Genomic DNA, 13606 nt, shown 5'->3' on the forward strand with positions numbered 1-13606 from the left:
TGGTGAAGGTCATGAACAAAGATGAGTGTGCTGTTCTAAAGTAGCTCCAAACTCCCTTCATTTGGTCTTTTTATGCTGTAGAAAGGATAAGTACATTCAGACATTAATCTATAAAATTTCTTTTGGGAGATCAGGATAGCCTCCACTTAAGCATCATATGGCTTGGCCCCCTTCTGTAGCCTTAAACTTAACAGATACTGGTTATCACACTGCTTTTGTGCCATAAAGGAAATAAATATATCAAAAAAATAATTAAAAACAAACCCTTGACAAATCATAAATAACAGAGTACTTGTAGATTTTAGAACATAATCTCCACCTGAAAAAGTTTATAAACTATCACTTTATATGTGTCCCTACCCAGCAGATCTATTTTGACACTTGGACTCAGCAAACAATTGCAGAACACACAATAAACAAAATTAGCTATCAAATGGGACAAAAATACATTCCCATAGAAAGCGCCCAACTATGTTGGCCAGTTAAATTGAGCAGCAGTAATCCACCAGCTGAGTGCAATCTGAAGTGCAGAGTAGGGAGAATGCAGTACAAATCTTAAGATTTCTCACTGTATAACAATGCATTTTGATGCAGGATTTACTTGATGGAGTGATGGGACCACAGCCAGACCCAGGGTTAGAAGTGAATAGTCTTCTCCCTTTCCCGGTGTCCTTGATAACAGATAACATGTACACTGGTATTGAGTAGCTGTATCTCCTGTGTCATACGACCTCCTTGGCTATGGCTTGGCTTACTCTGAGGGCACCTCAGAAGCTGTGTGCCAAATTTTAATTTTTACTTTACGTTGGAGAGAACTTCAGGCATTACTTTGGAGTTGCCTCAGTGGAGCCAGAGTTGGTCTTTTGTCTGTGTCTAACTGTATAAAATTCCCTAGGGCAAAATTACAAATGCAATAATGCCTGGTTATAAACTGTTTACTTGGTCTCATTTAGGCTTACAAAAATTTTGGAATGAAATATTAAATAGCTATTTAACAATCCAACTTGCATAATATTTAATGTTTCCTAATTTAAAAAAAACAAACAGCAACAACAACCAAACCACATTTAGAGTCAAACACTGCTATTTCAATTCTATTTTTATTTACTCAGGAAAAAATACATTTTGTTTAGTCTCTCTTACACTAGCAATAACTTTTTGTTTATTTGTTTGTGTGTTTATATAGATTGTTTGTTTAAAACCAGAAAAATCTTTTTTTTTTTTTTGCCACCTTTTCCTAGAGAAAAAAAATGGCCCTAAAACAACTCAAGACCTTAACTTGGCATCCTTTAGTCTTGTTCAAATGAACACTATCTGAGATCTGACTCAAGTTAGTAGAAGGGACAAGAAAAGTTTGCATTTATCATAAGCCTGAAATTTTTGGTCACACTTGTGGCCTTTTCTTTGGAGCCTATAATTTTTTTTAATGTGAAAAAACTTAGCCTCTCTTCCAAGAGTTTAAAATATTAGAGGAAATGAGCAAAAGTGATAACTCTGTATGCTAGAGCCATGGGAACTAGTAAGGCTGACTTGTCTGCAGCTGGCTGATCTTGGGGAAGAAATCTGGAGCGGAGAGCAAGGGAAGGGAGCTTGTCAGAGGGCTGAGATTCAGTGTCAGGTCAGTTAAAGCCTTTTTACACAAATACAGGAATGTGATAAGTGTTGAAGTCAATGCCTTTTTAATATCTTCTTCGTATCACCCAGAAGTGTCCTTATAAGAATTAAAATGCAAACAAAAGCATCTTTGACCAAAAGGTCAAATAGTCTGATAACATTTAATTCCCAGAGAGAAATGAGAAAAGGAAACTGGCCTGGGTTTTACATTTTGTGTGTGATAAATGGATGTGAGTCTTCAAAAGGAACATACATCTGAAAGATTACCGAAAATAGATCTTTTAAAAATCGTCCTCTACTGTTGGATGACTGAGAAAGAACATGAGATCAGCTTGCCACTTAAGATCAAGGGTCTTTGACAAGCATGGTTCCTCCTGAGGTGCAGCTGGTAGAGATGGAGTGACTGACACTGTCCTTTAAATTTAAGAATTTACTTGGAGAATGGATGTGATTTTGCCTCTCATACAGACTACATGGTTGGAAGCTGCTGTTATGGAATATTTTGGAAGGTTTAACTGTTCTTATGAAAATGTTTAATGTTCTGAAGGACAGTAATGCAAAAATCCTCCACACTAGGGTATTTGACACTGTAAAGCAGCTCAGAATTGAAGGTTAAATGTAGCAATTTTTTTCCAGGTCCTAAACCTTCCTCCCTTTTGTATTGTGTTTTGTTTTTCTTATCTTTCTTTCCCCCTTTATTTATTACAGACTATAGAAAACATAGGTTCTTGGTGCTTCTTTAAATTGTTATTTTTCCAAGTCCAATGTAACTACTTAATTCACTTGAGATCCTTTCTGGATTTATGCACCCTTGAGTATATTCCCTATTTCATGTTAAGCCTCTTCCAACAGTCTGTGTTCTACACATGTTCCCATCTTTGTCATTCTTCTTGGCAGTTTTGTCTACTTTCATCCTTTCTGTAATTTTTTTTTTATTTTTTAATAAAATTTTATAAAATTCTCCAAGTAGCAAGTTGTTCTTTCCGAGAGATTGGAAGCAGTAGTTGTTTTCTGCCGTGTAGAATTTCTGAGGTTTCTCAGGCTATTTTCTTGTCTTTGCTCTCTGTATGACAGACCTTTGTGATTTTTAAAGGCAATTTTGTTTTACTGTCATCAGCACACGGCTGCATCCTCCTAACCCTTTTTTCAAACCATATGGCATCCGCAACTTCAGTTTGCTACAAGGAAAGCAAACAGGGAGAACTGATTGAATCTGGTCGGGACAAATGAGCATCTTTTTATTTGCCAATCTTTGACCCAGACAGAGGTTCAAAAGCATTCCAAAACTCGCTGTTTCCTAACTCCAGAAACAAATCTTTTAGTTAATTGGTGTTTACAGTTTCAAGCCTGGATTTCATTATGGTTATCCATGCCTCTGTGAGTCGGGGACTACTTGAATGTCTGCAGTGCATTTCCTCCTCACAGCTATGCTTGCAGGCAATTTTAATGCTACAGCAAAGTTGGAATGCAAATATATGCCATGGAAGGGTAGCGCGTGAGAATGACACTGGCTGAGCACTTCTTGAAGTGTACCCAGAGATGAAAAACGTTATCTTCTTCAAAAGACTTTCAAGGAGTTTATGACTGAAACCTGACTTGAATCTTGCAGCCAGATACAGTGTTTAAATCCAGCCTGTGTGAATTAAGACTCTTCTGGACTATGCAGTAACCCATCTACCATTTAGGATAACTTGTTAAGGTAACTGAATGATGTGTTTATTACTGTGTAATATTCACATTTCAGTAATAATACCATGTTTTCCCTTATTATTGGCCGGAATAAGCCTAACCTTCTTTTAATGTGTTTTTGGTCTGTAGGCTTTTCTGGAGGTGAGTGGGAGACAACTCCAATATTTACTTATCAGCTCCAGCAGTCCTTGACATCACTGAATCACCTAATTGTATCAATATTTGTATCTGTATCTACCAGTTAATAAGCACATTAAAATACATTTTTACAATGATCAATAGTGACATCCCTGTCAGTATTTCTATGAGGATGAAAAGCAGATGTTATAGGGGGGTATTCAGTCAAAAACCACATAAACATTATAGAAATTATTCAGAAGGCCACAAATTGAGAATTGCTTATATTAATTTTTTTCCTTTTTTGCGTGTATAATAATAAACTGACAAACAAGATCTAATGAAAACTTACGAAGCTCAGATGTTGAGGAATTGCTTCCAGGAATCAGAATTTTTTTTTTTTTTAAATCAAACCCCAAAACCAGTTAAGGAACTTCTGAACTTCAGAGTTAACAGTTACTGACCGAATTAAAAAAGAAAAAAAAAACAACAAAAAAACCCCCAAACCAATTCTGCTGCTTTGAGTTGTTTCCTTCTTTTTCTTTGCAGAAATGGCACACATATACATGTATGTGTTACTTTTTACTAGAAAGGATTCTTCAGAGGCTCAGACTGGAAGACAGACAGTTGGGCTTCTCCAGATCGGTAAAGGGGTATTTTGTTGTGCACACTTCCGAGGACCTGAGTTGTCCATGTGAAGGCCAGGGAATGAGGAATAGGGCTGGGTCTTTGCTATGAGCTCATTCAGCAAAATGCTAAACCACAGCTTCCTAAGCTCTACAGCAGTCACTGACAAAGAATGAACGCTTTGTATGGCTGCTTCCCCATGTGCAATTCCTTTCTGCAGTATAAATTGCCTAATTCAGTAGTTGTCTAACATCATTTCTGCAGTCCCTCATTGGATGCCTCAGATTTCAGAATAGTATTCCAAACTGTACATATTTTTTTCATATTTTAAATCCTGGAATAATGTATAAACAAGGCTTCATTTCCTGTTATATGTAAAAAAAAAAAAAGGTATCTTTAATCATGACCTAAAAATTGTCCTTTTTCTACCAGACAATTTCGGACAAAATAACTTCAAGTGTATGCCCAGAGTTGTTTGCATGAGATATGGAAAACAAACAAACAAACAAAACCAATACCAACCTAAAACTCAAGTTTTACTGATGCTGGTAACATTTCAGAACACCTCCAGCTGACTGCATAATGATTACTGAGCGCAACTGTCAGATATAACCTAGTAATAAGAATAACACAGACAAAAAACCCACCCAGACTTGGAAACACTTATGCAAGATGTGTCCTTTTTGTCAAAAAGGTCAGTAGTTTAGTTTTGTTTTGTTTTGCTCAAATAGAACATGATGGCATTATTTGGTTGTTTGCATTTTTAAATTCTCAAATTAAATTTATCTGCAATAACAACTTTGTTTTCTTCCTGAAATGGAGGTTGGGATTTAATTTTGTTGATGGTACAGTCATCTCTGAAGCCTCATTGTCTAGGAAACAGTGGACTAGCTTTACACATGGCATGGTTAGTATGTGAAAGCAATATATTTTTCAGTTTACAATTTGAAATTATTTTTTTTTTCAGCACAAAAGACCCTCTAGCATATCTCCTTCTTAAGGTGGTGGTGTTTTTTTTCAGCTGCTGTGCTTCCTTAAGAACTTAAGCTGAGTTAAAATCATTTGCACAAGCCACTCTGCTCAGTGTTATTGTAATAGTTGAAGTAAGCTGAGGAAAACAGCCTGGTCAGGCCAGAGAGGGATCAAGGAGGTCTGGCAGTGCTCTTCCATGATCTGTTCAGGCGTTACAGAGAAGGCAAGAGCAGACAGGCACAGAGAACAGACAAGAGTCCTGTATTGCCACAAAGGATCTTGTAGTTATACAGAAGGCAAAAATTCCTCACCCTGGAGCAGTTTCGTAAAGGCGCAGGTTCTCTGGATGGGGCTGTAAAGTCTCTCCTCACAGCTGCTTCTGCAACTGGAGGTTGGAGATCTTTGCAGAGGTTTTTTTTGGAAGTACATAATGATGTTTGTGGCTGCTGGGGAGGGATGAGAGAGAAGGAAGAAAGCTGGAAAATTTTATCTATAAAAAGCACACACAAGAGACTTATGACTACAGGGACAAGGCAAAATGTGCCATTGCTGTCGAATCCTAAGGGTCTTCACGAGAGTGCTGAGAGGACCTGTGACAGTGCCCTCTCTTCCACCTTCCCCGATTACTCAACTTATACCAAAAAACTGCCGCGAAAGGGAATTAAAGCAGTGGGTTGCCAAGTCGTGGGGCCGGGCCGTGCTGCTCCCCGGTTACAGAATCACAGACTATCTCGACTTGGAAGGGACTCACAAGGATCTCTGAGTCCAACCCTTAGCCCTGCACAGGACACCCCAAGAATCACACCGTGTGCCTGAGAGCATTGCCCAAACTTCTTGAACTCTGTCAGGCTTGGTGCTGTGACCACTTCCCAGGGGAGCCTGTTCCAGTGCCCGACCACTCCCTGGGTGAAGAACCTTTTTTCTACTATCCAACCTAAACCTCCCCTGACACAACTTCAGGCCGTTCCCTCGGTCCTCCCGGTCTCGCCACGCCCGGCCCCGGGACGGACGCAGAAGCCCTGAGGGCAATCCCTGCCTCTGCCCGCTCCGCAGGGTGCGGATATCCCGCGGGCCGGCTCGGGATGCGCTGCCGGGGTTAGGAGGGCCCCGCTCCGGTCGGGGCCGCCGGCCGTGTATTTGTGTGCGTGTCTGTGTCTGTGTGTGCCTGCGTGTGTGAGCGGGCGGCCGCGGGGTCTGCGCTGCCCGGCGGGGGCGGTGCTCGCTGCAGCGCCGGCCCCGCTGCCGGGCGGTCACGGCGGGGGCGGGGAGCGCGGCCCCAGCGCCCGGCATGAACCCGCGGCGGGGGCACGGAGGCGGCGGCGGTGCCGAGGTACGAACCCCCGCCCCCGGCAGGTGCAGGGTCCTTTCCCCCCCCCCTCCCGCCGCCGACCGCGGCACCGCCTGTCCTTGCGGGGCCGGGGCTCGGTGCGGTGCCGCCCGCGGAGCGCCGAGCGGAGCCCAGCCGAGCCGGCGGGGCGGGGAAGGGTGAGGGAAGGGAGGGGAAGGGAAAGGAAAGGAAAGCAAAGCAAAGCAAAGCGAAGCGTGCCAGGCCCGGCCGCGGGCGCGGGAGAACCGAGGTGAACCCGCGGTCTGCGCCTGCCCGCCCGGCCCGGCGCTCCCGCCTCCCCCGCGCTCACGCCGCCCGCCCCCCTCTCTCCCTCCGCAGGGAGCCGCAGGGCGAGCGGCGCTGCCGCGGCCGGGCCAGCCACCCCCGGGTCCATGAGCCGCCGCCAGCCGCCGCCGCCAGCCGGGACCGCCACCGCCGGGCCCAGCTCCTCCAGCCCCGCCGCTTCCGCCGCCGCTCCGCCGACCCGCCGGAGGTGAGTCCCGCGGCCGGGCCGCCGCCGCCCCGCGGGCCCCGGCTCCTGTCAGCCGCGCCGGGGAGCGAGGAGGCCACCGGCAGCCGCGGGAGCGCCCGCCGCCTTTCTAGGGAGGGGGAGATGGGGGCCGGCTGGGACCCCCTTCCCGGGGGTGTGCGCCCCGCCGGGCAGCGCGGGCTGGGGTCCCCCGCAGCCCGCGAAGGGCAGGCGGCGCTGCCGGAGGGTCGCGCCGCATCTTTCGCGCCCCCTCTGAGCGGAGGTCGGTGCCTCCCAGGTGACTCACGGCGGAGGCGGGAGCGGGCTGGGTCCGGGGCCGGCGGCCACCCGCGCCTCTCCCTGCCCCTCGCCCCGCTCGGAGAGCGCTACCTGTGTCACCTTGTTTTCCCTCTCCCCGCAGGACGGTCCCGCGCCCTCCGCTGTGAAGAGCATGGCCGTGACTCTAGAGCAGGCCCGGCGGGTGGGCTATACCTGCCTGAAAGCACTCCTCAGGTTCGCTTTTATGGTCGCCAATAACCTGGTCGCTATTCCGTCGTACGTCTTGTATTTAATTATGCTGCAGCCTCTCCGAATGCTGGATAGTAAAAGCTTCTGGTATATCGAAGGAGTGTTATTTAAGTGGCTTTTAGCTATGGTGGCTTCCTGGGGCTGGTGGGCAGGATACACAGGTAAGAATGTCTCATTAATTTAAAATCTACTAATATAAAGATGTAAATAAGTGTTAAAACTGAGATGTTTTCTTATGGGGATGTGTAGGGGAATGTCTGAACATAGTGGATATGTGGGATGTTTTTCTTTCGGTTTTCTTACACAGATGCATTGTGTTTCTGGGTTGAGATGCTCTGTACTGAAGCGTTTTTTTAAACCATAGCTAGAAACTTAATATGTGTTAAGGGTTTCTCAATCAATTTGTCTTAGTATAAATGAGAAATATGATTTTTCCTAAGTATCTGGATCGCTTTATTTTAGTATTTCATGAAAATGGTACATCTCTTCAAAACGGAGTTGGTTTGTACTGTGCATGTAGCTGATAGATCCAAACTTTTCTTTATTAAGTCTGTGCGTCTCTAAGTCGTCTTCCCTTAGAACTATCAGGACACAAGGCTAAGAAGTGTTACACGAAGTTCATGTTGGAAGAGTAGGTCTTCTATTCCTTGCAACAGCGACTGTCTTTTCTTCTGCTTCAGAATGAAGGGAAACAGAGGGAACCTCTTTCATTCGAGTAGTGATACACAGTATTTCTCAACTGTATGACTCTTCATTTACTGTTAGCAGAGCTAATTACAGTATCTGTAGTGTTTTTACCCTCTGCATGCTTGGTTTGTGGTTATTATTAAACTTGTTTTTGCTCATTTAGTATTCATAGGCTCATCAAGGTGATGGACTGAACTGAAATATTAAGGAAGGCTCTAGTCTTGTCCTCGAATGCACTGATTTTCATCCTGGCTGCTGCACTTTGTGCAAGAGAAACAGCCATCAGTTCTTTGTATGTGCTTAGAAAAGGGAGGAAATTAATCTGCTGAGTGCTACCTGTGAACAGCCCTCCTAAAATTCTTTCCCTCTCTTCTGCCCAGGCTGCATCTGCAGGTCTTGTCCATGTAAACAAGGAAAAAAAGGAATGGCAGCACACAGCTCTGGAGTCTGGTCAGACTCCTGATTAGTCAGAAAGTCAGTGTTGACCCAGACGGAGCACTCTTTTTGTTAGGCAACAAGAGCTGAAGCTTCTGTGATAATGTGCCTTTTGATACCCTGTGGTGTGCCTTTCCGAGATGCACAAAGTTTCTGTGGATACTCTAGGTGAGCTTCTAGTTCTTCTTAAGGAGATGGCGGCAGCAGCAGCAAGCTAGATTCTGGTCTGTCGGGCTAGAACTGTTGCAACGTTGCACTGCTTCAAAATTGCCTTGCCTGGTACAGCTCAAGCTTATCCAGATACGCTGTTTAAAAATCTTTTTATGTGTTTGTATTTGCTCATTAAAAGAAGTCCACATGGTGTTTGCAGTGGCAGGTACATTTGTAAAAGTCTGCTTTATGCCTTAAAGCACAAACGCCTTCCAGAAGGAGGGATCGACTTTTAAGGCGTTGTGCGTTTTATTAATTGGAAATGGGAAAGTTTAGGGGCATAATGGTGATGTTAAAGTCCTACAGCTTATGGCCCCGAGGATTCACTGTGTATATGGAGTGTGCTAGTTAAAATTCAAGCCATTGTCCCATGGCATTATGGTTGTCAATTCCTGAAAGCAGTTTCCTCAGGGTAGTTCTACCGCTGACTGCAGAACTGTGTGGTTTCTTTTGCCTATTGCTTGGAAAGTGGTCTTAGCATGATCTGCATATCCTAGAGTCTTCCTGAAGCATCTGTTGATTGGCGTTGCTGATGTATCTTGACTATTTGAAATCATTTGTTTTACAGTCTTGAAATGTCTTAGTATATTTGTTTGAGCTATCATTGATGAACAGCTACGCAGAAGTGTTTTATGGGATGGTGTGTGGGTAAGGAGGCCCTTCTTTTTGCTTTTCACTATAAAGCATGGCTTTTGGGGAGGATTTTAAGCAAATGCTTGTCTGAAGTTTTAGTTTAAATACATTTTATTTGACCTGAAGACATTATTGTGTGTTATACCGAAAGCTACAAAACAGCAAGAACAGCTTATTTCTTTGTCCTTTCTTTAACCTCATCAGTGCTCACTACCACTTGCAGAACAAACCTGGGAACTGTATCTTTCTGGCTTCAACGTATGTTGGCAGAGCAATTTACATGTTTTTTTTCCAGATTGATAGATTTATACAAGACCATCACTAGGTCCCCTCTTTTTTATATAGTATGACATAACTAATTCAGAACTGAAATTCTGCTTTGTTAGAGTTGGTGTCCAAGACTTGCAGTGGTGCATCTGAAAGAGTCGTTGCTCCAGGATTCTTCTGTTTTCAATTCCAAAAGCTAAGTCGAAGATAGGCTTTGGTATCGTCCATCTTTGCAAAAGTAAATACAAGATAGTAGGTGTGCACGGGTTCATTGAAAAGATTAAAGATTTTTCTTTTGAGTAGCAGAGTAGTTGGTGAGGGCTTTTTTTGTTTGTTTGCTCTTTGTTAAGAGGGTAACCAGCTAAATGAGTTTACTTGTTGTTTAATTGGAAGGAGTGTTCTGCTTCAACTGTGTTGAAGGTGTGTTTTAGTTTTTTAGTTTATTTACTTTTTCCCTTTGCAAGCTTGGGTCATCTGTTGGGTAAGAAGTGACATAAACCATTCGTAATTCGGGACTTAAACTCAGCCTGCAAAGTAGATTCAGGGCAGACTTTTTTTTACTCCTGTAAGTTTGTATGTAATGTGTAGGAGAGAGCTTGACACCAAATGAAGAAAATATGGTGAGTGCTAACTTATCCTTCTGGGCTTTGCTGCTGTTGTGTAATTGTTAGTATATTTTATTGAGTATAGCTGAAAGAGCTGAGGAACACTCATGACCTAGGTCTGCCCTTCTCTTCCCCACCTGTGCCTAAACCTGTGGTTTTGTGTTAGGATCATAGAGGATTTGTTACAGAAATTACATGATCTGTGTCCATATTGGCAGCTCTAATCTGTGCTTTTTGATAAATGTAGGTGTTTCTGTTTGCAGATGCACTTGATGTTATGTAAAGAGATAGCATATAACTGGACAAGTAAAATAAAGAAAGGAATGGGAAGAGAAATTGTAGAGGTCACTCTCCTTTCTCTAATCTTTTTCTTCTTAAGATGCAAGTATGAGAGAGAACTTGGGTATAATTGGTTGTCTTTGATTTTTAAAGGGCAAGTGTGATAAATATCTGTGTTGTTCTCTTGAGCTCTGTAGTGCTTCTTATGAAAATGAAAACTGTCTTTTTATGAAGAATGTTCAGACAGTCTAGCAATATTATTTTATTTTTATATGATTTCAGAAAGGTCTTCTTATAACTCTAAGTCTTTTTTTAAAGGCTTTTTATATAAATGTATTGCTCTCCTAGGAGCTATTCAGTTAGGGCACTTGGAATCTGCGTATTAGTGTGATTTGAAAGGCACCTTTGAATAATACTTCCAAATGTTTTCCTGCATTTGTTGGAAGATGCATTCTAAAAAAAGCAAACTGGAGAGTGCTTGTTCCTTTATTGGCAAGTACCTTTTTTCTCCTGCACTGTAATTTGTCATTTAATGTACAAGTACACCAGATAGCACTAAATAGTGCAGCAGATGTAATGGGAGGGAGATGGATCGTATCAGTGGTGGTGAATTTCTGATGACCTTTTGCTCACTTACAAAACTAGTTTTACAGCAACCGTCTTATAGATTTGATCTTCTTTGGTCAAGTAACTATTGCAGACCAAAGTTTAATATCCCTGTATCTAATCAAATCACCAAAAATAGGACTGCTAGAGAGAAGCTTGCTTTGCTTGATTACACTCCAACTGTTTTGTTGCCTTCTCCTACTGTCTAGCTGCAGGAGTACGTGTGAGCCTGTGATAGCGTTGTTGCAGTATTGCAATTAGGAGTCTCTAGGACAGCAGAGTAATGGGTTAGCAATGCAGTCCTGATACTCACTATGCTGATCTTCTACTTCTCTCTGCTCCACACAGTCCCACTGCAGGGAGCCGTGCTGTGTGCCCAGCCTGTGCCTCTGGCTGGGATAGGGAGGAGCTGGTGGAGAGTGAGTGTCCTCTGTCTGCAGCAATGTCAACTCCTCTGCCTCTCAGAGCACCAGGGGAGAGGAGGTTGCATGTGATCAACAGGGTTCTGTGCACCTTGGGGAGGGTTTTTCTTGAGAGTCGTGCTTGAAATATTTCATACTCCAGCAGTGAAGAGGACACCTTGGCAAAACCTTCTGTTTCAGCCTCTTAACGACACACACTATCTTGCAATAATGTTGGGCAGGTTGATGGGTCGTGGACTGATGAAAGAGTAATACTCCTCTGTTACCACACACAAAAAAGTCTTAATGGTGTAAGTATGCTTGCTAATATAATGATGCAGTACTTAATTAAAAGCGAACTAATCCTATGGTATTACTATTCCGTGTCAGCCAGGATGGTGATTTTAAAAGAATATCTGTAAGAATCGTCGGGTTTTGTCAAGTGAGGAGAATTTCCCTTTCTTCCTCCTTTGTTATTTTTCCCAAGCAGAGTAAAACTGAGATTTTGATTTTTAGTTCCCCCCCCTCTTTTCCCCTCAAGTGATTTCATTTTAATGAATGGTTTATACATATGATCAATATGTGACCACTCTATAGTTTTTCAGCAGTCATATTTTTCTTTTGTCCTTCTAATTCAAAATCTTGTTTCCATTTTATCAGCCAACAGCCTCAACTCCTCTGATCTTCTAAGAATGCAAATATTTTTGTCTTCCAGAACTGTGAAAGATACAGGTGGAGTTGCTGTGACAACACTTCCTCTGTGCAGGCAGCATTCACTGTCTGCACTGCTTCTCATGACAAGTCGGCCCCTCTCCTTGGGCAGGAAGTGCAGCAGAGGCTGGAGGACAGCAGATGAAATAAAGTAAATTTTTTGCCCCAAATAAGGCAAAAGATGTTATTTCAGGAGACATATCTGTACCCCTAACCCTGACATTGATTCTGCCCTCATCAGTTCTTACAGTGTGGTTTTTCACTGGCAGTGTTTTGGGTTTGGGCCTGGTCACTACTGTGAGGACTGGGCAGGGAGAGTCACTGAGGAAACAACTTGTGTTTTTAAGGTCAGGCAGTGTATGAAATGGAGAAACAAAATTATTCTTCTTTATGTTTTCTTTGAATGTGCAAAAATACCTGATGTGACTTAGTACATTTGGGTAGCAACGTACCACACAGAAACTTAGTTTATGCTGTGGACATGTGTTGAGTTTTTAGGCAATCACTGACTTAAATGAAGCTTTCTCTGATGTGTAAGTTATGCTGAGATCAAGCAGGAATCTTTGGATTTATTTTGATGTTTGTAAGAGGAAGTTTATGTGTAATTTGTGAGCTGTCTTGATAAGAAGAGGTCAGAGTTGAAAGAGCTGGGGACATCAGAGCAAAGGCTCATTGTGCCTTTGAGTAAGAGGAGGTAACGAGTGCAGTGAACTTCATGTCAACTTCTTTGTGCAAGTGATATGTCTGTAAAGAGTGCTATACACTGACCCTTGTCCTTTTTAGTAACATGTGAAATCACATCAGGAAATTCCCATATCTCCTTTTTGGAACACGAGTTACAGTTACCATACTTTTTTGTAGGTCATCTAGTGTCAGCAATGTGTCAAAAGCAGTAAAGCTTGTCTGTCATTTATCATTTAACTGTAAAGGATCATTCCAAAACATTAGGTGTTGAAATACTCTCTGAATTTTATTTTCAGAATGATACTGCCTTCTGGCAGAAAACTTAAGTTAGAGCACACACTGTTGTTTTTGTTGTTTGTTGCTATTTAAGTCCTTTCTGCATTTTTTTTTGGTGTTTTTTTTTGTCAATTGGTTGGTTGGTTTTATTTTTCTGTTTGGGTACTTTTGTGTTTTGTTTTTTTTGGTTTTTTGGTTGGTTGGTTTGGGGGTTTTTTGTTTGTTTTGGTTTTGGGTTTTTTTGTTTGTTTGTTTTGTTTTCTTTTTGATTTTTACAGTCTCTGCTCGTATTTCACCTACTCTGGATAATACAAAAGCTATCGCATGCATAGCAAATGTGCCACATCAGCCCAACGATAGTAAAGATGAAATTACTGATTAATACCTATACAGAAAGGTGTGATTCTATACTTTTAAGTCCAGGAATGGCTGTGGGATGCTTCTGAATTAACTTATTTGCAAATAAAAG

At 42.7% G+C, this 13606-nt stretch overlaps 1 protein-coding gene across 2 annotated transcripts in view; it reads left to right on the top strand.

Annotated features, from left to right (window-relative positions):
• The first annotated feature begins 6800 nt into the window (after positions 1 to 6800).
• The window catches only part of LPGAT1 (lysophosphatidylglycerol acyltransferase 1), a 66219-nt gene continuing 59413 nt past the window's right edge, over positions 6801 to 13606 (top strand). Inside the window, exons 1-2 of one of the 2 annotated variants that reach the window (XM_032682824.1) lie at positions 6801 to 6839; positions 7237 to 7504. In XM_032682824.1, the coding sequence (XP_032538715.1) occupies positions 7267 to 7504 (238 nt within the window). In that variant the 5' untranslated portion in view covers positions 6801 to 6839; positions 7237 to 7266. Of the gene's footprint in view, positions 6840 to 7236; positions 7505 to 8410; positions 8634 to 13606 lie in introns of those variants that run through there. The other variant, XM_032682825.1, reaches the window with a different exon arrangement.

The sequence above is a fragment of the Chiroxiphia lanceolata genome, chromosome 3, assembly GCF_009829145.1.
Source record: "Chiroxiphia lanceolata isolate bChiLan1 chromosome 3, bChiLan1.pri, whole genome shotgun sequence".
NCBI classification, from domain to species: domain Eukaryota; kingdom Metazoa; phylum Chordata; class Aves; order Passeriformes; family Pipridae; genus Chiroxiphia; species Chiroxiphia lanceolata.